Source organism: Stomoxys calcitrans, chromosome 3, assembly GCF_963082655.1.
Source record: "Stomoxys calcitrans chromosome 3, idStoCalc2.1, whole genome shotgun sequence".
Lineage (NCBI taxonomy): Eukaryota > Metazoa > Arthropoda > Insecta > Diptera > Muscidae > Stomoxys > Stomoxys calcitrans.
This window is the reverse complement of record NC_081554.1, coordinates 113,413,164-113,440,792: the sequence shown is the minus strand read 5'-3', so window position 1 is coordinate 113,440,792 and position 27,629 is coordinate 113,413,164. Positions and strand designations below refer to the sequence as shown.

Genomic DNA, 27,629 nt, shown 5'->3' with positions numbered 1-27,629 from the left:
CAATAATACCATTTCGAGTTTTTTGCGACCTACTAAAAACCGGATCCTGGCGAGACCATCAGAAAAAATTCCAGCGGTGGTTTTTCCCTTCTAATGCTGGCAACATTTGTGAGGTACTATGCCATGTAAAAACTTCTCTACAAAGAGGTGTCGCACTGCGGCTCGCCGTTCGGACTAAGCTTTAAAAAGGAGGTCCCTTATTATTGAGCTTAAACTTGAATCGGACTGCATTCATTAATATGTGAGAAGTTTGCCCCTGTTCCTTAGTGGAATGTTCATGAGGAAAATTTGCATTTTTTTTACCAAAACACCAAATCTAGTGCAAAGAGCACTGCTTATTACGTACATATACACTTACCCTTTTAAGAACTTCTTCCAAAGCTTCACAATCGCTTGGCGCCAAATCGATTGACTTAAGAGACAGTACAGGTTGCCTTAATTGTTTCGTTATATCCACAGCCTTTAAATGATCCAGAATATATTGTAATGGTTTCGTATTATGTTTCAGACAAGATGTCATATAGAGCTCAGCAATTTCCGAAATACTTTTAACCATACACACTGCAAAAGAAAGGAAATAAAATATTCTGTTAATTTTTTTTAATCTAACAAAAGTACTGCATATACAGGAGTGTGAACCAAAAATGGATGAAAACAATAAAAACAACAACAAAACCATTGATTGATCGAGAAGAAGGAACGTTGTGCTGGGGGGGACCTTGAGACGCGGAACAGGGAGTTATTCGCTCAAGTCTGAAAGAACTGGCGAATATTGGAATCAGTCAAGAGAGTTTCCTGCAGGTGTGATAGCAAACTTTACCTTGACTGACGAGGATCCGGAGATCGCAGTTATTCCAGGCGACTCCGCGTATAAAGCATCAAACAACCCGTTTCCGTCTGAACCAAAACTCGACACCGCGAAGACGCATACGGTGTCTCGTATGAGGTCAGCAACCGACCAACTACCAGGCGATCGCGCGATTTTTTGAAAATATTTTTAAATTTTTTTGATAAAAAGAGCCGATGGCGAAAAATATTAAAAAAAAAATCACGTGATTTCCGCGCGAAAATATTCGAAAATATTTTTCAATTTTTTTGTAAAAGGCAGAAACAATTTTCAAAAGAATGTTGTAAATTTCAAAATGTCGATTTATCAAAATATTGTTCACATTGGTGGTGCCAAGGCGTATCTATAAGTTGGCCGGCCGCATCGGTGAATTGCTACAACAGAGCCTCTTTTTTGGGAACTTCATATGTTAAAGTTTGTAAACGGGCGAAGAATATACGATTCGCCAATCAGAGCAAGAAGTTTATTAATTTTTGAGTGTCAAGAAAATTAAAAAATTGTAAATGCTCAAAATTCGTATTAGCTCCAGAGGCTTTACCCACAAAACCACCAAGATGGCAGATTTAAATAGTTTTCACTAGGTTATTGCAGCAGAAAGGTAACTACCAAGTGAATGCCTTTAATGCACAGAAGAAGAATGTTTATGATATTAATGATTTTGTCATAACATTTAGGAAAAGAAAGTTTAAATGCGTCCCAATGAATCTGTTCATAATATTTATGAAACGCGTTTCACAAATCTCAATTCAATGAAACATGTCATAGTATATATGAAAATCAAACATAGTTTATGAAAATTTGTCATAAGATATATGAAAAGCTTTCAGAACATTTATGAGTATTTTTCATAACTATTAAGAAAAAATTTCATAAAATTTATAATAATATTTAATATATTCATGGAACCTTGTTCTACAGTTTATAAAATGTTTTCATTAGATCTAAAAAATGAAAAATAAAACCAAACGTTTTGGATATTTAGTTAAATTTATTGGAATAAATTTATACATAAATCTAGGTACTTTGTTGTTGTTGTAGTCACACCAGCATGTGGAAGGAGGTAGTGATTCTTGACCAGCCTCTGGGAAGGCTGGATCGTTCCGATACATAAAACCGACGCTGTACACGAACACAATTGTTCCACAGTTGAAAAAAGTATTGCAAATTTATTGCAAATTTGTACTAAGTTCTTACGCTTTATTTCCTCGTATAGGCGATAGTCAGTTCGGGATGATCCTAAAAATGTATACAGCGGTCAAAAAAAGTATTCATCATTAGCAAAATTGATAATAAATTCACTTATTTTGGGTAATTGAAGAAAATTTAAAGTAAACAAATAATGCAGTTTTATGCAATAGTTTATTTTTCGTAATATGTTTTAAAATAAATTCAAAAAATAAATTTAATTAGCGCAAAAAATGCAATTTTATATAATAACACCAAAAACAGAACAAAAAAAGTATTCATCATTGATGTGCTATCATCAAAGTCAAATTCAAATATTATTTGGGAATCCCCCTTTTCTGTTTTATTTAGTAAAGGAGGCTTTGCCCTTGACAGCAAATATTTAATTTCATTGAAAATATAGTTTTTGTCAAAATGGGTCGTAAGCAAAACGAGGTTTCTGATGAGGTAAAAGTTTTGATAATAAAACACCACAGGAATGGTTTAACTCAAAAAACTATCAGTGAAATATTAAATAGACCACGATCTACTATACAATCCATCATCAGAAAGTGGACAGAAACGAAAAATGTTGACAATAAACCAAGATCTGGTCGACCAAAAGCACTTTCAGTTGGAGATGTGCGTTGGCTAGTGCGGCAAGTTCAGAAAACTCCGAAGACAAATGCGACCATTCTTCGTAAAAACACTATGGAATATTTAGGGAAGGAAGTTACTACACAAACAATTCGAAATACACTCAAAAGGCATAGTTACAGAGGAAGAACTGCACGTAAGAAGCCCTTTATAAATAAAATAAACCGAGTGAAAAGGCTAAACTTCGCAAAAATGTATGTAAAACAGCCCGAATCATTTTGGAAAACAGTCATTTTTGCAGACGAGAGCAAGTTTAATCTTTTTGGGTGCGATGGAAAGGTCATAGTGTACAGAAAACCAAATACAGAGCTTGAAGAACGAAACACAGTTGCTACTGTAAAACATGGTGGAGGTGGTTTAATGGTTTGGGGGTGTATGGCGGCTTCAGGAGCGGGAAATCTTGAAATTATTAATGGAGTAATGGATCATAAGTATTACATTGACATTTTAAAGAGGAATTTAAAAGATAGTGCTGTAAAACTTGGGCTTGGTAATAACTTTCAATATTATCAAGATAATGACCCCAAACATTCTGCTTTAAATACCAAGATGTGGATGCTGTATAACTGCCCCAAAGTCATTAAAACTCCTCCTCAAAGTCCCGACTTGAACCCAATTGAACATCTTTGGGAACATCTCGAACGCAAATTGAGAACGCGCAATTTTTCGAGCAAGAGTCAAATGCAACAGGTGATAATGGAGGAATGGACTAATATAGACCAAAATATAACCGCTAAATTAGTCCAATCGATGTCAAACCGTTTAAAAGAAGTTATAAGACGCGGTGGTCGAATAACAAAGTATTAATTTTTTTAAATTATGTTATTTATTTTTTTGTTTTTTTGCAATGATGAATACTTTTTTTGTTTAATTTTTTGTGTTCAGCTGTAAAATGGCCCTTTTTGTTCCAATAAATACTATTTTTTTCTTTAAAAACAATGAAATTGTGTACATATATATCACACAAGCACTACTGCATCATTAGTTTAATATGTTTTTATTCCAATTGTCTTTTGTAGACTTATTAAAAAAAAAAACATTGAATGATGAATACTTTTTTTGACCGCTGTAGATGAGTTGTTAGATTATGGAATTCTAATGAAATATCGCGTATCCTCAGGTTTATTTCATGTTGGAAAACTATTTTGGCATAAAAAACGCTATATTATCGGCAGTACTTACTTTTTTCACTTCACTGCAAAGTTAAAGACACCCAATAGCTTCAAGATGTTATGCAGAATGAATGACGCAACTATCTAACTATGATTATTAATATTATGAAACGTTTCTTTACATGTATGAAACAAAGTTTAATAAATATAAGAACTTTTTTCATAATCGATTATATACATACATTTTCTTTCATTAATAATTTTCATAATATATATGATTTTTTCATTTATATAATACAACTTGTCATAATATTTATGAACAAAAGGTTATGAAACCCGATCATTACATTTATGAAGGAAAATTCTCTCTGTGTAGTTCTGTGTCAATTCCAATTGGGCTGGGCTGATTCCAACTTCATAGGCGTGTGTCTCGATTATAACCAGAGACCACAACAACACATGTGTAAAATGCATGGCTTTCTGGTGTACATGAGGATACCTCCTGAATTGAGTTCATAGGATGTAGACGGCAAGATAATTACCGTTTATTGAAGTAGTTATGAATTTGAGCAATAGAAAATGTATACTTTTGTATTCTTGTCAAATATTTTTTAATTCAATCTGTTTGGAATAACCTAGAAGTTCATTACAAATATTCTTTCTTTAAATAAATTCTTTTATTATTCAAACTCAATTTCATCTTTGTTCCACAATTCTAAGAGGATATGCGCGATAAAGAGACAAGGGAATACCGCAGTTTAACGGCTGCAACTATGATGAGTGGCAGTTTCGAGTAATGATGCATTTGGAAGCGCTGAATTTGGAAGAGGTTTTAACGGGTCAACACCCAGATAATGATGTTAATATCGACTTTAAGAAGAAAGACCACAAAGCTAAAGAGCGAATTGTAGCTTGTGTAAGCAAAATATTAACAAAATTGTATCAGATGGAAATTCAAAAGCAGTTTGATTTATGATCGATACTGATAAAACTAAAAATGATGGGAATTATCTTACGTTTAAGCTCGATTATGGATCAAGCGATCGTCTTGTAAACGATCGAAATTATAAAACGATCGCAAGAAATAAAAGTAGCGAAAGATAATCAATCTTTTTTTGCAAAATGCTCTGGACAGATTCAAGGTAAGTGCAACTGGGGTTTTTATGTAAAATTAATGGATGTGTTATACGTGCCAGACTTACGAGATAATTTGTTATCTGTTAAGAAGATAACCTCCGCGGGTATCGACGTTCAATTTACCAAAAATTCTGAATTGAATGCAAAGGGTTTTTTATGTGGAAACTTGTATGAGGTATCTATTAAAATAAAAAACTTCTCGGCAAACCTATCAAATTCAAAAGAGTGGACTTTATGGCATAAACGTCTTGGCCATACTGGGTGGGCAAGCGTCCCTAAATAAAATGATTTCTAAAAATATGGTCTCGGGTAAACAAGTAAAACCGGAAGAAATAGAATTTTGTGATGTATGTGTTGAAGCAAAGCACGGCTGAGAGCCTTTCAATGGAAGACGTGAAAGAGACCTTTAGAAGGAGCACATTCAGACATTTGTGGGCCAATTAATCCGATAGCTTGAATGGTTCAAGATACTTTATATTGTCTACAATATTAAAGCAAAGACTTGTGTTTTCGAATAGTTCAAGGAGTATGAAGCACAAGCAACAGCACATTTTGGAATAGCTATCTCTAAACCTACCGTTGATCAAGGAGCAGAATATGCTTCAATTGAACAAAAAAAGTGGTATTTGAATGAAGGCATTCAGTTTGAAGAAACCATCGCTCATTCTCCTAAGCAAAATGGGGTTGGTGAGCTGTTCAACAGAACCGTAGTTGAATAAGTAATGTCTATGTTCATAGGATCAAGTGCTACAAAATGAAGCTATTCTAACCGCAGTGTACACAATTAATAGAAGTCCTACGGTATCCTTAGAAGGAAATGTGATCCCTGCAGAGATGTGGTACGGCTATAAACCTAATATTGCAACCTTAAGAATATTTGGATGTAAAACCTACGCTTGGATTTCTAAGCAGAAAAGGAAGAAACTTGATCCCAAGAGCAAGCAAATGGTCATGATTGGATATGTTCCGAATGGATATAAGCTGTGGGATCCAACCAAGAAAAAAATTGTCACTTCTCGAGATGTTAAATTTGATGAAAATGTATTTCGCTATAAGGAACCGTCGAACAAAGGTGTGGATGTTGTTTTAGTCAAGAAGGGAAAGATTATGAAAATTTGCTCGTTTCTACTGATAGTCTAACAATGGCAGAAATCAGTAATCGAGATTTAAATCAAAATGGTAATGAGTCATCCAATTATAATGAAGGGGAAACCAACGATATTTCAACGGAATTTGATTCTAATGGCAATAACACGACCGAAGAAGATTCTGATGTTGAAGAAACTACTCAGCGAAGAAGCAGCAGAGAACGAAGACTACCTTTACAATTCTTGGACTATTTTACAAGCAATTTCGCTACATCTGAATCTACACACGAATCTTTACCAGCAACGTTTTCCGATATCTCTGGTAGAACTGACTCAGAAGAATGGTACAAGGCTGTGAAAGAAGAATTGAAGTCGATGGAGAAAAACAAGCTTACAACAAATCTGCCTAATAATGTAAAACTTCTGAAAACGAAATGGGTATTTCGTATTATGTACGATGAAAATGGACTTCCAGTTAGATATAAAGCCAGGCTTGTTGTCAAGGGATTTTTACAAAAGTATGGTGTAAATTATATTTAGACTTACCCTCCTGTGGCGAAACTAACAACAGTAAGAACCGTTTTAGCAGTTGCCATGAAAAAGAATTTATACCTAGAACAGCAAGATGTTAAGACTGCCTTTTTGCACGGTGTTTTGCAAGAGGAAATATATATAGATGTTCCAGAAGGGGTTTCAACTACTCAAGGTAATGCGTGCAGATTGCTTAAGTCACTTTATGGTCTTTAACTAGCTCCAAAATTTTGGAATTAAACTTTAAACAATTTCCTGGTTAATATTAGATTTCAAAGATCAAAGTACGACTATTGTCTATACAACAAAGTTGAAAAAGGAAACGATTACATGTACATCATAATGTATGCGAATGATTTATTAACAGCTGCAACAAATACCTCCGTTAACAACTTAAAATGTGAATTGTCGAAATAATTTGAACTGTCTGAAAGTGGAAAATTTAAATTTTTCCTTGGAATGAAAATTGAAATAAAGAATAATATATTGAAGTTGTCTCAAAAAGCTAATATTAAAAATGTAATACAGAAGTTTTCAATGGAAGAGTGCAATCCTGTGAAAACGCCAATGGACAAAGGTATGCAATTAAGAAAAATGGAAACCTCAAACATTGACAAACCTTACAAAGAACTACTGGAAAGTTTAATGTACATTATGCTTTGCGTGAGACCCGATATATGCTATCATGTTGGTTATCTTGGAAGGTTTCAACAACATCCTTCAGAACAACATTGGATAGCTCTTAAAAGGGTTCTAAGATTTTTGAAAGGGTCTATAAATCGAAAACTTGTTTATGAACCAAATGAGGGCGACATATTAACTGGGTGCGCCGATGCTGACTGGGGTAGTGACATAAATGATAGGAAATCTGTCAGTGGATATATTTTCAAAGTATTCGGCTGTACTGTATTTCGGTCCAGTAAAAAACAACAGACTGCTGCAACATCTTCCAGCGAAGTGGAATATATTGCTCTCAGTTCAGCAGCATCAGAAGCGGTGTGGATCAGAGGGCTACTTCAAGATCTACAAGTTATCAAGAATGAAGCAGCAATTATTTATGGAGACAACAATGGATCAATAAGCATGGCTTCAAATATTGAAATGAAACGAGCAAAGCATATTGATATCAAACATCGCTTTGTCCGTGATTTAATTCAAAAACGAATAATTGAAATCAAGCTAATATCAACCCCAAATCAATTGGCAGACATTTGCACCAAATCGTTAGATAATATATGTTTTAGGAATCTATGCAACTGGATTGGACTATATGATTGAGAAGGGGTATTGAAGTTGTTTTTCAACCATAGTATGTTACGAATTTGAGCAATAGAAAATGTATACTTTTGTATTCTTGTCAAATATCTTTCAATTCAGTCTGTTTGGAATATCCTAGAAGTTCATTACAAATATTCTTTCTTTAAATAAATTCTTTTATTATTCAAACTCAATTTCATCTTTATTCCACAATTCTAAGAGCGTTCCACTAGCAAAGGGATCAAATAAAATTATTGTAACTAGAGCTCAATCACCACAAGGACGATTTTTGTACCCCTTTTTGAGGCTCTTCGATATTTGTGGGATTTTCAGGTCATTTGAAAAGGAAGATTGTTGGCTACGAGGAAGGCGTTATCATCTTGGAGTGTGGCCGTTCAGAGTGCATATAGTATGCTGCCAAGATAGCCCAATGGGCTTGACGTTAACCCCCGAAAGATAAGGTTGGTGCTATTCACCGATATGAGGTAATTTGGTGAGTTCAGAGGACCTCTATTAGATGGAGTTTTGCAAAGGGAATTTTTGAACAGGAATTCCCAGTATTTTTTTATTTTTCCCAGGAAAAACGGGAAATATTGATATATCAGTATTTCTTCATTTTTCTTGGTAGCCATGAAAATTTTAGCAACCGAAAATGAATTGGATACATATTAAGAGTCTAAACCAAATCCATGAGTAAGAGATCGCGTCATGTTGTCTTACATGTATTTTAAATGGGACTTTTATGCCGCTGGCCTCTGACGCTTACGTCGGCAATTTTTGTTTCCCATATGTATATTAAAATATTGACGCTGGCCCCTTATCCTTTTATTGGGTGTAGACTAATACATTGAAATGTTAATATGAGAAATGTTCGTCACTACTTATTGTCACTAAATAAATACATTGTAAATAAATGCATTGCCAATTGTTTTACTACTATTATTTCAAAAAAATGAGGTGGAATACGCTTTAATTTATTGACAATAAAAGCTGCCACCACTTGTTATTACGCCGACATCACTGAAATGAAGATGGTCGCTGAGAATGTTAAGGAGCCGTCCACTAACGCCAGATTGGGAAGGAAGCACAACAGAGATGAGCTGACCTATGCAGTCATCAATATCGGCAGTGCATCCGGTAAGACTCCACCAGTTCATCGGTCCCAAATGGTGGATTTGGTTTAACCAGCAGATTTTCGAACATGTGTGGTACTCTGTAGAGGTGTAGAGGGTCCACCCATACAAATGATGAGTTGCGAGTATAGAGGGGGCATCTTTTCGCTACGTTTTGCGTCGGCGGAATGTTTTGTTTGGCAGCTATATCCAAATATGGCTCGATCTGGACTATGTTCTACACAAAGGTGTAGAGGTCTATCAAAACGCACTATTTCAAATTTCATCAAAATCGGATGAAAAATTGTGCTTTTATGGACTAAATGCTCTATATCGGTCTAAATGGCAATTATATCCAAATATGGTCCGATCTGGACGATGTTCGGCACAAGGGTGAAGAGGTCTAGCAAAAAACACTGTTTCAAATTTCAAGAAAATCAGATTAAAAAAAATGCACAACAAGCACAACAACAACTGCATGCCATCACCACACACATTTGCCGTGGCTTCAATCAACCCAGGCCATGTGACAGGACGGTCCTCGTGGCACTGGACCTATCGAAGGCATTCGACACGGTCAGCCATGCCAAATTATTTGAGGACATCGCCAACACGTCCCTCCAGCCAGGCCTGAAACGTTGGGTCGCGAATTATCTGTGTGGCCGCCAGTCATTTGTGGAATTTAGGGATAAGAAGTCGAAACACCGTAGAGTGAAACAGGGAGTTCCCCAAGGTGGGGTGATATCTCCGGCTCTGTTTAACCTCTACCTATCCTCCATCCCACCTCTTCCAGACGGCATAGAGATCGTATCATATGCGAACGACTGTACGATCATTGCATCAGGCCCCCCACCCATTGATGACATCTGCGATAGGTTGAACGTCTACCTCAACGAGCTTGCCTCATATTTCGCTGCAAGAAATCTGAAGATATCCGCCACCAAATCTTCAGCCACACTGTTCACTACAAATACGCGTGAGGTGAATTCTGAGCTGACTGTGATGGTCGATGGAGAAATGATTCCGACCATCAAGTGTCCCAAAATACTTGGCGTCAGATTTGACAGCTCTTACACTTTCTCCCCACTTGCCACAGCAATCTGCAATAAAGTCAAAAGTAGAAACAAGGTCCTCAAGTCAATCGCTGGCAGCACTTGGGGTGCAGACAAAGAAACCTTGTTGACCACGTACAAAGCAATTGGCCGGTCTATGGTAAGTTATGCAGCGCCAGTGTGGTCACGTCAACTTTGTGACACGCAGTGGAATAATATTCAGATCTGTCAGAATGCCGCCCTCCGAACTGCGACGGGCTGTCTCCTTAGTTCTCATGTGGACCACCTCCATCAGGAGACAAAGATCCTACCAGTGCGAAGACATAACTACATGCTGTCTAAGCAATACCTTCTGGGCTGTTATCGCAGAAATCACCCAAATCATCATCTTGTGGATAGATACCCACCGCCCAGAAGCCTTAAGGTTGATCTACACGATCTAGAGCGTGAGGCCCAGCGCTACAAGAGAGAACCTCTAGATCAAGCGGCATATCAAGCGGGTCTGAACAACATTCATGCAGACACGGTAGCAGACGCGTTAATTGGCTACTGGGTGAATGTAGTCCTTGGAGAACGACCACCACCCATTGCACCCGAAGAAATCGAAATCGTGGTTCTGGCTCAATTACGTTCCGGCAGATGCAGCCGCCTCAATTCCCACAGAGCTAGGATTGATGCCGACGTGCAAGATGTTTGTCCCGATTGTTACCAGGGACCGCACGATACACGTCACCTGTTTAACTGCCCGGCCAGACCCACTCGACTCAGACCCAGATCCCTGTGGACGCACCCCATCTTAGTCGCGGAGTTCCTGGGTCTTGACACTCAACAGAATCAAGCAGACGAAAGATAGTACACAATAAACTGCTACAACAACAACAAAAACCATATAACATTATAGGTCTGACAACTCCAGTATATACCCATTGCATTACACGCGTTTGCCAATGGCTCTCTTGCAGGAGTTGCATTTCTTGCCCTTTCCAAAATGTTGAATTTGAAGTTCAATTTACTGTCCAGCAAAACACCCAGGTATTTTACTCTTTCTGTAAATGGGACATTCTCTCCGTCCAAGGAGACAGGTTCCACTGTGGGCAACTTGTATGTCCTGCTGAAAAGAACTACTTCTGTCTTGCACGGATTTATACCCAGACCACTTTCGGTAGCCCACTTTGCTGTTGCAGGTAGAGCCTCCTGAAGTATATCTCTTAGAGTGTTGGGAAACTTACCCCTAACCACAATAGCCACGTCAGCAGCATACGCGACCACTTTTACGCCTTTTTCTTCCAGAGCCAATAATATGTTGTTGATGGCTATATTCCAAAGTAGAGGAGACTGTACACCTCCTTGCGGTGTTCCTCTGCTGACCCATCTTTTTAGATCCACAGATCCCCAGGCTGTCCTGCCGTAATGCACCTTTTAGTAAGTAAGTTATTAATAAACTTTCTTACGGTAGAGATGCCTAGAAACTCCAACTCCTTCATGATTGGCGTCGGTTTTACATTATTGTATTGTATTGCAAGAGAATCCTCTACGTAACCGGCTAGGTCTTGTAGGCCTGTTTCAGTGGATTTGCATCCTGCTGCCGTAACAGGCGATCTCCAGGAATCTTTGCCCTAAGATATGTTTCCATCTACTTCTCAAGAATCTTCAGCATAAGGGAAGATAGACTAATAGGACGAAAATCTTTCGCCTTCGTGTGATAGGGTTTTCCTACTTTCGGAATGAAAATGACCTACGTGTTCCTCCATCCCACAGTTATATATGACATTCTGATACAAGCAGTGTATATGTCCCTAAGCCTATCAGAGACACAGCTTGTAATTCAACCGGTGATACATCATCAGGGCCTGGCGACTTAAAGGAGTAGAAACTTCTTATCGCCCAAAAGATTTTCGGCTCAGACACAATTTCCCTAATAATCTCCGACGAATGCATACCAGTGACAACCTCTTCTGGCGCCACGTTGTTCGTTGGAGAATTTCCCGGGAAATGTGTATCAACGTGTAATTCTAGTATTTCCTCACTAGACATTGTCCATACATTCTCTGACTTCTGAATATACTCCACCGTAATAGGTCTCGAGGACAGAATTTTCCTTGGTCTAGAGGCTTCAGATAAATCCTCTACGGAGCCGCAGAATTCTACCTAGGATTTGTTCTGAGCCTTTCTCAGCTCGCCCTTATATTTTCTTAGCTCAGCCTTATAGATGCCCCAATCGTGTGGTGCTCTTGTGGCTTTGGCTCCGTTGAAGAGTACTAGGTAATAAAGGTCGGTTTATTCCCTTAATTACAAATCGCCAGATTGCAATTTATAAAATATTCAATAAGCGCTCACCCCTTTCGTTGACTTTCGGACTTCCCCATATCTGGTGATGTGCATTAGCATCACTTCCTACAATGAGGCTTTTCTTCCCTACAGAAGCGGCTTCAACCAGCGACTTAAGGTTTGAAGGCGGCATCTCTGAATCGTGTGCCATATATAGGGAAGCCAGCGAGTAATGAGACTTGTTTATTTTAAGGCTGGTTAATACTAAACCTTCAGTGCTTAGCGACGGAAGAGACTACCCTTTGCAAGAATACAAGCTCTGTGTTTCCCATTCCCCGTACCCTTGAGAAGTTAAAATCCCGGAATTCTTAGTCCACGAACCAATGCTCCACACACCCATGGTTCCTGGATAACAACCACGTAAAATCCTCCAGCAAACAGGAGGACCTTTAGTGCCGCCGAAGCGTCCTTACTATGGTGGAGATTTATCTGTAGAAACCGGACCATAGTCAGGATTCAGAACTTCCACCACTGTTGTGTTAGCCACGTCTTCAGACTCCACCAGGAGTTCATCCTCACAAGATTCGTTAGAACTTGTCATGATGAGCTTCCGTACGCATCCAGGGGCAGGTGAGAAAGCTGTGAAACCACTCTTTCTCAGGACTCTGGGCATTTGCGGTGTGGGCGATTTCTCCTAGATGCCTCACTAACTACTGCTGTCGAAGTACTTTATGAATTCCGTGCTTCCTCCTTTGCGCACACTTTGAGCCCAGTCCAACTTTGTGACCCACACACGCAGGGCTTGTCGGGTCCCGTTTCGATGCCATCCCCACCTGCCTTGGGTGTGGGCATCGGACGAAGGACATCGGAGCATACTGATGAAAGTCCATTGACTATCCCACTCCAATTATTCCTAGGTATGCAGCCCTGTTCTTCTCCCTAGTCGACAACTGTCATCACCAAACTGTCCCTAGCGACATTAGCAAAGGACCCATCTTACTGTTGTTCGCCGTAGTTCTTTTAGGCATGGGATGCCCTCCATGTGACCGCAGCTTTTGGCCGAATCTAGAGTTGTAGTCTTTGGGGTAGCCTGTGTAGCGAATTCCCGAAAGCCCCTGCTGACCAGTCGTCTGACGGCTAGTGGAGCTTGGAGCAGCCGCTCCACCAGTCAACATGCTACGGCCTGATATCACCTCAGCTGTTGGGTATTTGGAGTCCATTCTAAGCCTTCTCCCGGGCTCTAGATTTGCTGCTCCACTGGAAACAGACGCAGATCATCAACCGCCTAATGAATACCTCTATCGCAGCTATCCTTGAGTGACTTAAATTTTTCCTCCAAAAATAATGACCTATTACGATTTTAATTCTTGCGGAGTGAAATAACCATACTTCCGCGCCACTCAACGGTTCAAACAAGAATCTCCTCCTAATGCTGGCGACATCTGTGAGGTACTTTGCCATGTAAAAACTTCTCGCCAAAGAGTTGTCGCTCTGCGGCACACCGTTCGAACTCGGTCCCTTATCATTGAGCTTAATATTGAATCGGACAGCACTCATTGATTTGAGATAAATTTGACCCAGTTCCTTAATGGAATGTTCATGGACAAATTTGCATTTTTGAAAGAAACTTTTTCATCATCCCAATAAACTTCCGCCAATAAATGACGTGCACAGTTATAAAGTCTGCGACCTCTTTCCCAATGTTGCGAATCTCCCCGGTCATCCAGGGTTTTCTCGGGCTGATTTCCTTCCTCGAAGTGGTCAACTATCTTCGAAAGACTCCACTTGTACAGTCGTTATCCTGTTGACATTGTCGTCAATGTCTTCTATGCTTGGACAATCTAAATTATCCAAGACTTCATTATTTTCTATTTAATCTATTCTATACAATTATATTGCTAAACATATTAGAATTTTGCCACACCGCCCTAGAAGCTTTATTGGGCTTAATACATTTTATTTTATTATTTTAAACTTTACTTAATTTAAATTTCAGTTACGTCAGAGCATTCCGATATGAAGTGTTAAATATGATTTTATATCACTTTTAAAAGAGGAAACTCTTGTAAGATTTTTATATGGTTGGGGAAATGATTGATTTCCAAGCATCCATTATGTGCAATTCCCTGCTTAGATATTTCCAACCGATATCTCTTCACTCTCATTGGGTCTAGTTCTGGTATTAATAGCTGTTTGATTAACATAAAATCGTATCGAATGAGGACCAGTGGTGCGATTCTTTATCGACCCGACGTCGTTGATTAACGAAAAAATCGGTTGAATTGACGATTAGGTTATTCTGTCGAAGGCTACCGATTTTAAATGTCGATAAAAGTCAGCAACAAATATAGGTAAAAAGAAGAAATGTCAACAAATTTATTTTGATTTTCAATATGAACTCGGTGTATGAACAATATTTTAAAATTTTGTTTTTCTTCTTAATACATTTTTTATTATTCAGGTAGAAAATTTGATGCCCTAGAACAACTCCAGCGTTGTACTCTGCCCTTATAACGTGCCTAGGAGAATCGCAAATCCTGCATGATTGTATCTCTCGCTGCGTCCAGCGAGACGCAACTTGTCGTTGCACGACCAATCTAGGACTTCTATCAGCAATCCGAAGTCATGGTTCCTCAACCTTGGCGTAAAGGACATCCTGGCGAAATATTCGCCCGCAGGGCATTTGTCACCCTCCAGCTCACAGCACCAGCCAACCTCACAAGAGCGGCCATGGTAGGAGGCTTCACTTCTTCGTGGCTCGTTCTGTGTCTATCTGCGATCCGACCAACCCACAAATATACCCTTGTCGCTTTTGAATTACTTTTTCAAAATAAATATGTTGATCATTTTTTGTTTATGTTAATCGTCTTTGTTTTATTTTCACCCGATTTCGGTGAAATTGATGATCATTGATAAATATTAGACCCCTTCACATCCATTGCGAATATGGTCCTATATTAGTTTTTGGTGTCAAATGGTAAATGGTCTTATAATGGAGAAATTCTTAGAGTAGTTAATGAGTATAAATACCTCGGAATATTATGAATTCCAAAACTATATTTTCAAAACATATTGCAATGAAAAATGTGGCGGTTAAACATTGTCTTAATTCTACGTGGTAAAATTTCATAGGAAAATCAAATATTTCACTGAGCGCGGAATGAAAAATGTTTTTAGCAGTATGTCGTTCCGAGCAGTTATAGGTCCCAGGTTTGGGGAAATCACCACTTTGAAGATATTGAAAAACTTTATAGGTTTTTCATCAAACGGGTAAATACTCCAAACTACATATATATATATATATATATATATATATATATATATATATATATATATATATATATATATATATATATATATATATATATATATATATATATATACGTGCACACTGTATCTGAAATATTTGGCCAAAGTACTTTTTGAAATGAAAAATCACAGACTCCCTCACATTCTAGCAAATAAGATCGTACAAAGCAATATTTCTTGGTATAACCATTTCAAAGAAAGTTATTATGAATAAAGAACAATGGTTCAATGCCAGTCAAAAATTAATAACGCAAATAAAGAACGATAATTACAACCAGCACTTGCAAAAATTGCAAGAAATTGAACATCGCCTATATAAATTTTTGAACCATGACGTGGGACCAACGAATATACTCAAAATCAAATCTCGTACATAATAAAAGCCAGAGCTGGAATGCTGGGATTAAACTACAGCAATTATAGGTCAGATCACGAAATTCGGTGTTCAATCTGCAATGTGGAAGAGGTAAAAAATATTCAAAATTTTATTGAAAAGTGTCCAATATACACCAGCATTAGAAAATATTTTAACAAACCGATACTTCACGAGAATGATGTAATCGACTTACTAAGTGGTAAATATCGTGATGACTCATCATGTTTACGTATAACTACCTAATAGAAGCACTTAAGTATAGACAACTTCTTATAATTTAATTATTAATTTAGAAAAAACTTATAACCAATGACGCTGAACGTCTGGCTTCGAATACCAGCTGAAACATCACAAATATTTTCAGCGGTGGTTATCCCCCCCATATGCTGGTGACATTTGTACCGTGCCAGTAGGAGTATATAAGATTCGGCCCGGCCGAATTTAACTTAGCTTTAACTTGTTTCTCTTTAAAATGTTAAAGCTACCAACTACGACTCCTAAACCACTTAAAGTTGCCCCGAATAAGAAAGCGATTTTTGCAGCCAAATTCGCTGCTGAAACTTCCACTGATGACATGTTATTTTGTATAAAATCAAAGATTGACATTGATGTCGAATTGAGTGTTTACAAATTTAAGTACCATGAAAGGCGTAGCAAAGCTTTTTTCCGAATCATTGTTCTAGAATACATTTTTGAAGTCGTTATAAAACCTGATTTTTGGCCCGCTAAGGCATTTATCCGAGAATATATCTTTAAGGATACGCTTCGATCTGATGTTGTTTACCTCCCAACTAATTCTAACTCTGAAATTATGCCAAAAAACTGAATTTATGCAGGCTGCTGATCACTTATCTCTAGTATATCAAAATGTTAGAGGGTTAAATACAAAACTATCGTCTCTTTACTCAGATAGCTTTATTTTCGATTATCATATCATCGCTTTTACTGAAACTTGGCTTCAGAATAAGGTATACGATTCTGAAATATTACTTTCCAAATATCGAATATATAGGCGTGATCGGAACGATAAAATGAAAAAATCTGGCGGTGGTGTGCTAATAGCGGTCTCCACTGAATTTCCTCTTGAAGAAATAATAGTGGAATCTTCCTTGGATATTGAATTTATAGTCGTAAAAATATTTTTGAAAAATGTTTCAATATTAATTTCATGTTCTTACGTCCCACCCTCCGTGATACCAAATGGCATTTCTATGCATAGGCATATTGTTAAATTTTGGTCTTTTTCAAATTAATTACATAAACAACTCATTTTCTAAATTACTCGATCTTGTTTTCGTTAATCAACCATCTGAGTTATGTTTAAGTTCTAATGATCCGGTTGTAAGTCCTGGGATAGATATCATCCGACACTCAAATTATATACTTATACCCTATCCCACTCTTAAAGTTAAAACAGATGTAACAATTGAAAAAGTGTACTGTTTTGCTAAAGCTGATTACATCAAACTGAACTCACTACTCTCATCTGTTCATTGGAATGAAATTTTCAGATCTAAAGATATCAATGAAATGATTTCAACTTGTTATAATGTGCTACTTGACTTTATTTCTCAATCTGTCCCTAAAACTACTTTTTGCAACGCATCTGGTCCTCCATGGAATACAACAAAACTTTCTAGGCTGGAGAACAAATATATAATTTAAATAAAAGGTTTAAACGCTCAGGGTCAACGTCTGACTATTCGATGTATTCACTAACAAGATGCGAATATAATAAAGAAAACAAATTGGCGTATGGTAGTTACTTGAATAAAATTAGAAATCAAATCCTAAATTCTTCTACAAATTTGTGAATTCAAAGTGCCGTTGCAATACCGAACGCAATGAGGTTTCTTATTACAGGGGCATTTCAATTTTGAATGCTATTCCGAAGCTATTAGAGAAAATTCTGACTGACACTATTTCACATCAAGTCTCTTCTATATTGTCCCCCTACCAACATGGGTTCCGGAAATCGAAATCGACGATGACAAATATTTTAGAATTTACTTGTTTAGTCAACGATGGCTAGCAAACAGATATTATATATACAGATTTGAGTAAAGCATTTGATAGCATGAATACCTTCCTTGATAGCATGGATACCTTCCACAACCTTCTGTTAAGAAAAATAGATCTTATTGTTTTCAGTCCATCTTTACTAAAGTGGATCAGATCATATCTGACTGGACGTACTCAAAGAGTTAAATTTGGTATTGCAGTTTCCAAATCCATTGTTGTCTCTTCAGGTGTTCCATAGGGTAGTCATCTTGGCCCAGTGCTTTTTTGTTTGTTCATAAGGATCTCCCTTTCACTTTAAATCACTCGAATATTTTGATGTATGCAGATGATATAATGATCTTCAGATCAACGGGAGACTCTGATGAACAGTGTTATCTTCAGTATGACCTTGATACTCTTTACGAATGGTGCAACCAGAACTTTATGGAACTTAATATTTCCAAATGCAAACACATATCATTTTCAAGAATAACCTCTTTTAAAACTAGCTACTTTTTGGGTTCCAATCAACTTGAAGTAGTCTATAGCTTTAAAGACTTTGGATTTTTTCTAGATCAACGATTAAACTTCCGTCAACACATCTCAATGGTTGTTAACAAAGCATTTAGTGCTCTTGGCTTCATGAAACGCTGGAGTAAAGAATTTAATAATTTATCCGTGACGAAAAACTTATATACGTCGCTAGTTAGAAGTAATCTCGAGTACGGTTCAGTGGTATGGAATCCGTACTACAATATTCATTCTAATTTGATAGAATCGGTTCAAAAACAAGTTCTACTATTTTGTCTCCGTCGAAATGGGTGGGACAGAAGTTCATTATCTTCGTATGAGTACCGATTAAATCTTATAAAGCTTCCTACATTAAAAAGTCGTAGAACCATGGTAAACATTACGTTTTTGACTAAAATAATTCATGGTCAAATAGATTCCAGCTTTCTTTTGAGTCGAATTTTCTTTAACGTTCCTATTTAATGTTCCTTTAACGGACCTACCAGATATTTTGAACAATTGAAAATTTCTTATTATAAAACCAACTATGACAATAATGATCCTTTTCGGCACCTATGTTATAAATTTAATCAACTGAAAGATATAATAATCTATCTAAGAATCGAAAAAGTTTAAAAAGGAAAATTATATTATTTTTAAATTCTTAGGTTAATACATTTGTAAATATATTGTTATTAGTCTGTAAGGGTATTTATTATCTATAAACTTAAATAATAAAAAAAAACTACGATAATTTTCGGTATTTACCGAAAGTTCATACCGACAAATTTCGGTAAAACTTGAATACAGAATAGCAATTACCAACAAATATCGTTAATTCTGTAGGTAAGGATTTAGAGAATTCCACTACAGCACTATTTAAGACTTTTGTAGTGATACAACATATCTTAGTGTCTGAACTGCCCCAATATGAATGTGAAAACCTCTTTTGTCAATGAATATGTACCAGCACATAATTACCAGGTAGTGTATCGTAAACAGATGAGTAAAATTTTTCTCGCGAAGTGCACTATTTGTTAACAAGTTTTGGTTGTGTGTATTATAGTTAAGAACCATAACACGCACAAACAACAAAAAATGGCGCGAACTAGTTACATACACAAAATCACAGTTGCACTAATCACTGATTTTGACAGATAGTGCACTCAATATTTTGTTGTTGGGCAACTACACTACCTGAAATGAATATATCTTAATATGTACACCATATGATCAAACAGCTGAGTTAACATATGCTTAGAATTGTTGTTTATTTTTAAGGATTAGTTTGTAAAAATAGACTAAGTACCGTTAGATGAAATATGTGTATAAAGACGATGAAATGAAAATAAAGGGCAGAAGTCAAAACTAAGCTATATTAAATTGAGCTTCTTTTTATTTTTGCAAAGGCACCTAGTTGTGCATGCAAAGCCAAATTCATATTTAATTAAATACTAAGTGCCAATGATACTCGAGATGACAAGGCGAGTTATCGGCGCTTTCAAATAACCAATGGCCAACATCAGAGTCTGTTCCCAGGTTAGGGGCGGCTGGGGGCGAGCGTCGGATCTTGGAGCAAGCGGCTCGCCACAACGAGGGCGAGCGGTTGGGGCGCTGGGCCAGTAACCCCCCTTCGGAAAACTATGAGAACTACTATGAGAAATAAACGTTGACGACCCACGCAAACGAAAAAAGGACAATGATTTGCGGATCTTCATCCGGAATGTCCGCACTTTTTATAGAGAAGATGCAGTATACGCGCTGGCGGATGTAATAGAGAAGTACAAGGCAGATATTTCCGCCTTACAGGAAGTGCGATGGACTGGGAATGGCGTCACTACAACACCAAACGGTGACGAACTATACAGTAGCTGCCATAACACGAGGCATGATTTTGGCTGTGGTTAGTTGGAGACTGAAACACCTTGTCTCCAGCTTTACTCCGGTGGATGAGTGGTTAGCCACAATCCGCATAAAAACCAAATTCTTCAACATCAGCCTTATTTGTGCCCATGCCCCGACGGAAGACAAAGACGAGCAGACCAAGGATATTTTCTACGAGCGCCTAGAGAGAGAATATGACCGCTGCCCCGCCCATGATATTAAAATCGTACTGGGAGATTTTAATTCGAAGATAGGGAAGGAAGACATTTTTGGTCCAACAGTCGGAAAGTTTAGCCTCCACGAGATAACGTCCACTAATGGGTTGAGGCTGAAAGATTTCGACGCAGCAAAAAATGTGGTAGTTAGTAGCACCAGATTTCAACATAAAAATATTCACAAAGCCACATGGCTGTCACCCGATCAAAACACGAGGAACCAAATTGATCACGTTGTGATAGATGGAAGGCATTCATCCAGCGTGTTAGATGTACGATCGATCCTTGGAGCGAATATAGATTGCAGCAAAGGTTCGCATCCGTTTGAACATGGCGAGGAAAGTACGATCTCACACTGCACGGAACATTGAACTGGACATTGAAAAGCTGCAAACACAACAGATGGCAGCGGCATACTCCACTCGACTGACCCAACTGCTTGATGAAAGCACTCCTTGTTCCGATAATATAATAGCGCAGTGGCAAACTATTGCCCACTCCATGGAAAATGCCGCGAAATCCGTACTTAGGTACCGGAAGCCTCCTCCAAGAAACCCATGGTACGACCAAGAGTGTCGAGATGCTACTGAAGCCAAGAATGCGGCATATAGAGCAACCCTGCAATGAGTAACATCGCGTCAGATGAAGGAGAGGTATCGGGAGAAAAGGAGACGTTGGCGGCGAAGAGGATACAGCAGAACCAATCAGTGACGATAGTATAGAATGTTTATCTCCCAGTCAGAATGAGGTCCAGGTAGCATTGACCCGACTAAGGAACAACAAGGAGCCGACGGGTTACCCGCTGAACTATTTAAAACCGGAGGCGACACGCTGATAAGGCGTACGCATCAGCTTATATGCGTAATCTGGCTAGAAGAACGCATACCCGATGTTTGGAAACTCAGCATTCTATGTCCCGTACACAAAAAAAGAGACAAGACGGAATGTGCCAACTACAGAGGAATAAGTCTCCTCCCCATAACATACAAGATACTCTCGAGCGTATTGTGTGAAAGATTTAAACCTAAAGTCAATGAGATAATTGGGCCCTATCAATGCGGCTTTAGACCTGGCAAATCCACCCTAGACCAGATATTCACACTGCGCCAAATCCTGGGAAAGACCTGACAAGTACAAATCAACACTTGCCATCTTTTTGTTGACTACAAAGTCGCTTTCGATACTCCTTTACGTTCGAAGGTATTTCAAGCCATGTTTGAGTTTGGTATCCCTGCAAAATTTATAAGACTCTGCAGGATGACACATGCTGATACGCGTTCCTCAGGAAAGAATCTCTCCGTTCGGCGAGTGAAACAAAAGTTCTGTCATAGCCAATTAAAGGAAAGTAATAGAAAAGTTTCTAAAAAAAACACATTGAATTCAGAAAAATGCATTAAAATTTTAATTTGAATCGATAGTAAGGTCCATATAATTTAATGTTTGAAGATTATTTCATGCAAATGTTGACTGTGACTGCGTCTCAAATAGTCCATCCGCTTAGTCCAATTTCGGTCGGCTGGTATCTCAGGAATAAATGATTCAATGTTGTCTTTCAATGCGTCAATTGAAGCGGACTTGTCTTTATAGACATGGCCACACAAAAAAATAGTCTAAAGGCGTTAAATCGCACGATCTAGGCGGCCAATTGACCAGTCCCGAACGTGAAATAAAATGTTCACTGAACTCGCCTCTCAATAAGTCCATTGTTAAACGTGCCGTGTGGCATGTGGCACCGTCTTGTTGAAACCACATGTCATGCAAGTCAAGCTCTTGCATTTTGGTCAAACAAAATTGGATATCATCTCACGGTAACGCTCACCATTCACAGTTACGTTGCGATTCGCATCATCTTTGAAGAAGTACAGTCCAATGATGCCACCAGCCCATAAAACGCACCAAGCTATGACTTTTTCTCGATGCCAATGCTTCTGGCAGACCTTCACTCCAAAATCGACAATTCTGCTTATTTACGTACCCTTTGGGCCAAAAATGAGCTTTGTCGCTGATGAAGAAAAAACGATCGATGAGCTTTCTAAACAGAGCACGCATTTTAATTCCTTTCCATGTACACCATAGTATGGCAGTTTGGCAAGCAGAAAGTGGTGATCGAAAGGAACAAATGCCTTCGAACAAACATAAAATGCTGCACCGACTGCTTCAACGTTTTGTTCAAGTCCTTCGCAGATTAAATTGATAACATTTGTAACTTCTTTTTGAGTGGTACCCAAAAGTGGTACCTTTTTTAAAATCAAATTGCATAGGGTACATTTGCTCTGCCTCTTCACGGAATGTTGATATTTGTTTATGCATCAATTTTTCAAAAATTTGATAAATCATTAATCTTTTTAATTGATTTACTTTCAACATCAATTGAAGGGTTGCCCGAACTATTGTAATGAGCAAAGAAGTCCTGCACTGCTGCAGCTATGTTATTATAATTATAGTGGTTTATAATTGTTTTGGTAATTTCATTATTTTTTATCATATTTAGAAGTTTACACCATATTATGTTGTGATCTGATAATTCACATTCGATTGAATCTATATACATACATGATCAATGGAGGTTTTAGTACTCGGACGCGAAACTAAAAGATTACATGATTCATAGTATACACAAGATAGAGCCGAAAAAAATGTCAGAAGAGCCAGAAGGTATAAGTTGGTCAGCATTCGAGTCTCCAACCACTACAGATGCTGTACGACAGCCACCACATAGCAATATATTACAAGTGAATTCATTATTATCGGAGAAATTTGCAACAAACAAATCAATATTTTCCCAACAGTTGTTTTTATTTAACAGAATAAGAAAAAAAAATAATTTTTATTAAATGTTGCTTATAAAAAATTAAAATTCATTTAATAACGTTGAGTACTGGCAGCATCTTGCCAATCATTTTCACTCTACTGGTACAATTCTCGCAGACCACCTTCCATGGACGTTACTAGTGGTTGCTTCAAGTAACATGTCATCCACATCTTCTTTTTTGCGGACAACTTTCGGTTTGTTAAGGGCACTTCTTGTCTCGGTTTGTTAAGGGCACTTTTGTTTCCATTGGTGTATATGAATTTATAACTATTAGTTTTAAATGCCTTCGCGTAGTTAAAAAGTTCAAGAGATTCTTTGCTCAAGAAGTAGTTTGCATGTACTCTCGTATTTTCGTTTTCTTTAAGTTTCTGTTTTTGAATTGAATTTAACAATCATTGATTGGCTTTGCTATTTAAGTTTTAGGAAGTTTATCAATTGTTCCCTCAAAAACACAAACCTTTTTGACGCGCTGATCATTTAACATTTTAATCGATTGTTTTAATGTTTCTATTGAGATTTTAACTTTATATTTTCCTTTTCAACATGGTCAATTCTTTTTGCATTACTCTAAATGCTTTTCATAAGCTCATCAAAGTTAGAGAACATAAATTCAACAGAATCGATTAGACGATCAATTTTATTGAGTTTTTCTTCCATGCGTTGTAACTGCAGTTCAATTTTCGTTTCACTTTTTCCTTTTTATTCAAAAAGTATTCAATTGTTTTTTTAATCAAATTTAGTACAAATTACCTGATAAGTTATTGAACACTTATTACATACAATAAAATCTTCATTTCCTTCTTTAACCTCCAGTTTACACTGACCACAATTTTTTTTCGATTTCACGCTTTTTCGATCAGTAGTTGACGGCATTTTAATCTTCAATATAGATTAGTGTTTAGAACTGGTTCCTGCAGGGACCTGCACTCTCGTTTTAAAACTGTAATTTTCTTTCTTCCCCAGTTCAATTATTTACTTTCATTAAACATTTTAAGCGTACTTTGAGGGAGCAAAATAGAAAGGAGCATTTTAATAATTGTTGTATATTTTCGAAATTTCGCTGTTGGATTTCGCTGTTTGATTTCGCTCTCAAAAATCGTTTGTTTCTTTTATTTTTTTTGTTATGCATTAATTTTCTTTCAGTTCACACAATTTTATTTATTAAAAAACAATCCTATTATTCACTTAAAATTCTTATCCAGTTGTTTTATTCACAACAGCGATGTTTAATTCATATATTTTTACTCTTTCCAAAGCTTTAAAGGGCTTAAAGCCCTCACAATATGCGTTTTAATAGGATCATAATTCAAACACGTCCACTCTCTCTCACTTTGTTTACTTGTTTTTCTGAATAGTCTTCCGAATTTTGCCCAATTGGTTTTAAACTTATTACGGAAGCTTATCGGATTCGGCGTGCACCGTGCTATTCAAAACCTAATCTTGCGATGGTCAGAGAAAGAATGCTCTATGGAGACCCTCCAATCCTTAACCTTATCGATTAGATTTTCCGAACATATTGTTACATCTACAACCTCCTACCTAATCTTGTTAACACAGGTAGCGGTGTTACCAACATAAGGTGTCATTAGGTCGTTAGTATTCAAGAATTCTGCCAGGGCTTGACAATCCGTATCAAATTTCGAGCAAATATGTTCATAATTATAACTACGGCTCTGAACCGATTTTGAACAAAATTAACAAAAATGTGAGCAATCATAAGACAATCGGTTGTCAAATAACCACATTATGGCAAATTACTCAAAATTGGAAGCGCATATATATGAGAGCTATATCTAAATCAAAGATCTGCGCAAGACCGTTCATTTGTGCTCTCAAGACACACTAACAATCATAGAGTATTTCATGAACTGAACTCTTCGTTTAAAAATATAACGTTGTATGGGACAATTGAGAACTGATTAAAACAGATAACAAGACAACGAGATGAGTGAATGCAAAAACGAACCTTTCAGCAAAAAGAATGATTGATTAAAATGTTAGTGAGTGTATGTTGTACAATGCATGTATTCGGGTACATTTAGGTTCAGATAAAGTACTTTTCTTGTCGCCTGCTTCCGTAGTACGAAATTCGTACGAATGCAATGTGGTCGAACGCGTAGTTTTTTATATGAGAAAACAAACAGTTTGCAAACGATTTGTGATATCAGTTCATCTTTTGAAAATGACAGCGAGGTGCTTTCATACGACTCATAGTACAGCGAGTAATTTTTCTTATATCTTACTGTAGTGGCTGGCGATGAATTCGAGATAAAAATACTCCTAACCACTGAATGGGGGTTGTTTTTCGAAATTATCTACTCAACATCAACTTGTTCGGTGTCTCGCTTTTCAGTAGTCTTGAAATACAACATCCTGTGTTCAACGTTTACGAGTTCAGCAAAAACAATCACGAATGAATGCTTTTGTGCAGGCCTTCGATCCAAATCTGAACCAATTTCGACCAAACTCTTTAGTTAGGTTGAATTCTTCGAGAAAAACGAGCAAAATGTTGGTTAATAAATCTGATTGCAGTGGATGAAAATCGGGCGAAATATTTATATGAAAGCTATATCTATATCTGAACCGATTTTTATGAAATTCACCAGTAATGTCGAGAGTTATAAGAAAACCCTTACTGCTAAATTTCGAATGTTAACAAATGACCACATTAGTGCAACATTACTTAAAATCGGAGCTATGTATATCTAAATCTGAACCGATTTCGACCAAGCACTTTAGATATTGTGGTAGGTGTAAAGGAAAGCGTTGTGCAACATCTTGGGAAGTGTGGTTAAAAAATGTCTTTGCAGTTGCCCTTGAATGTTATATATGGGAGCAACTATACCTAAATCGGAAACGATTTTCATAAAATTCACTAGTAATGTCGAGAATCATAAGAAAATTCAAATTTCGAGTGAATCGGTTAAAAAATTATCGACCAAACTCCTTAGACATTGTTGTTGCTGTAGCTGTGTGTTGTACACTGAGGCGGCAGCCTTTGCCGATGAAGAACTCCATCAGATCAATACGGTAGGTACAACCGGCTGCTATGGGGTTGCCTTTTCCTTCATAAATGTAAGGATCGTGGTTCATAAACTTTTATTATATTAATGAAAAAATCTTAAATGTTATGAAAATTCTTAATAAATAAATATATTCATAATATGATCGTTTATGAAAAAAAAATCTTATATTTATGAAACTTTATTTCATATACACGTAAAGAAAATTTTCATAATATTAATAAATTTTATCATAAATATATAAACTATGTCATTTTTTGATTATTTCTCGTTTTTTAGTTTGTTTTCTAATTTTGCTCACATGATTTCTTGGGTGCAAAAGAAGGAATGAAAAAACACACATACGCATACCCACATGCATGTTTTACATTACAGCAATGCACAACATGATAACATGCACAGTTAAATATCTGCGTCTTTCATTCTACGTGAAATCTTCAAGCTATTGGGTTTTTTTAACTTTTCACTTCACTAAGTGAAAAGTGTTAAAAGTAAGTACTGTGGTTACTACAATGTTTTTTGTACCAAACAAACTTTTCCACATGAAATAAACCTGAGGACACGTGATATTTCATTAGAGTTCCATAATTTAAAAACACATATTTGCATTTTTAAGAGCATAATTTAAAAACACATATTTGCATTTTTAAGAGCATCCCGAACTGACTATCGCCTGTACGAGGAATTGAAGCCTTAAAACTAGCTACAAAATTTGCAAAGAAAAGCCATTGATAGACCAGCAAAATTACATGAAAAAGGTAACTGTGAAACAATATTTTTTTTAACTGTGGAACACTTGTGTTCTTGTACAGCGTCGGTATCGAAACGATCCAGCAATCCCAGTGGCTGGTCAAGTATCGCTACCCCCTTCCACATGCAAGCGTGACTACCACAACAACAACATAGCAGCTAAATTCATGTACAAATTTTATCTCAATAAATTTAACTAAATATCCAAGCTTTTGGTTTTATTTTTCTTTTTTATAAACGTAATGAAAACATGCAATAACAATAATTATTATTGATTTTATGAAATTTTTCCTTAAATCTTATGAAAAGTTCTAATTAATGTTATGAAAGTTTTCACAAATGTAATGGCAACTTTTCATAAACTATATCTTTGAATTTCATAAATATTATGACATGTTTCCTCGAAATGAGATTTATAAAACGTTTTCATATATGTAATGAAAAGTTTCATTGGGACGTAGTTAAACATTATTTTCATAAATTTTATGACAAAATCTTAATATCATAAACATTTTTCTTTCTGT

At 36.9% G+C, this 27,629-nt stretch overlaps 1 protein-coding gene and 2 long non-coding RNA genes across 4 annotated transcripts in view; 2 read left to right on the top strand and 1 right to left on the bottom strand.

Annotated features, from left to right (window-relative positions):
• LOC106093830 (serine-rich adhesin for platelets) overlaps positions 1 to 27,629 on the bottom strand; it is a 104,721-nt gene that overhangs the window by 40,997 nt on the left and 36,095 nt on the right. For both annotated transcript variants that reach the window (XM_059364591.1, XM_059364592.1), the window contains exon 3: positions 359 to 561. In XM_059364591.1, coding sequence (XP_059220574.1) covers positions 359 to 561 — 203 coding nt within the window. The remainder of the gene's footprint in view (positions 1 to 358; positions 562 to 27,629) is intronic.
• Positions 4,417 to 15,088, top strand: LOC106093829 (uncharacterized). Its single transcript, XR_001222413.2, has 2 exons — positions 4,417 to 4,922; positions 14,687 to 15,088. It is a non-coding gene; the product is annotated as an uncharacterized LOC106093829 (long non-coding RNA).
• On the top strand, positions 7,932 to 8,711 carry LOC106093828 (uncharacterized). The gene is made up of 2 exons (XR_001222412.1): positions 7,932 to 8,286; positions 8,422 to 8,711. It is a non-coding gene; the product is annotated as an uncharacterized LOC106093828 (long non-coding RNA).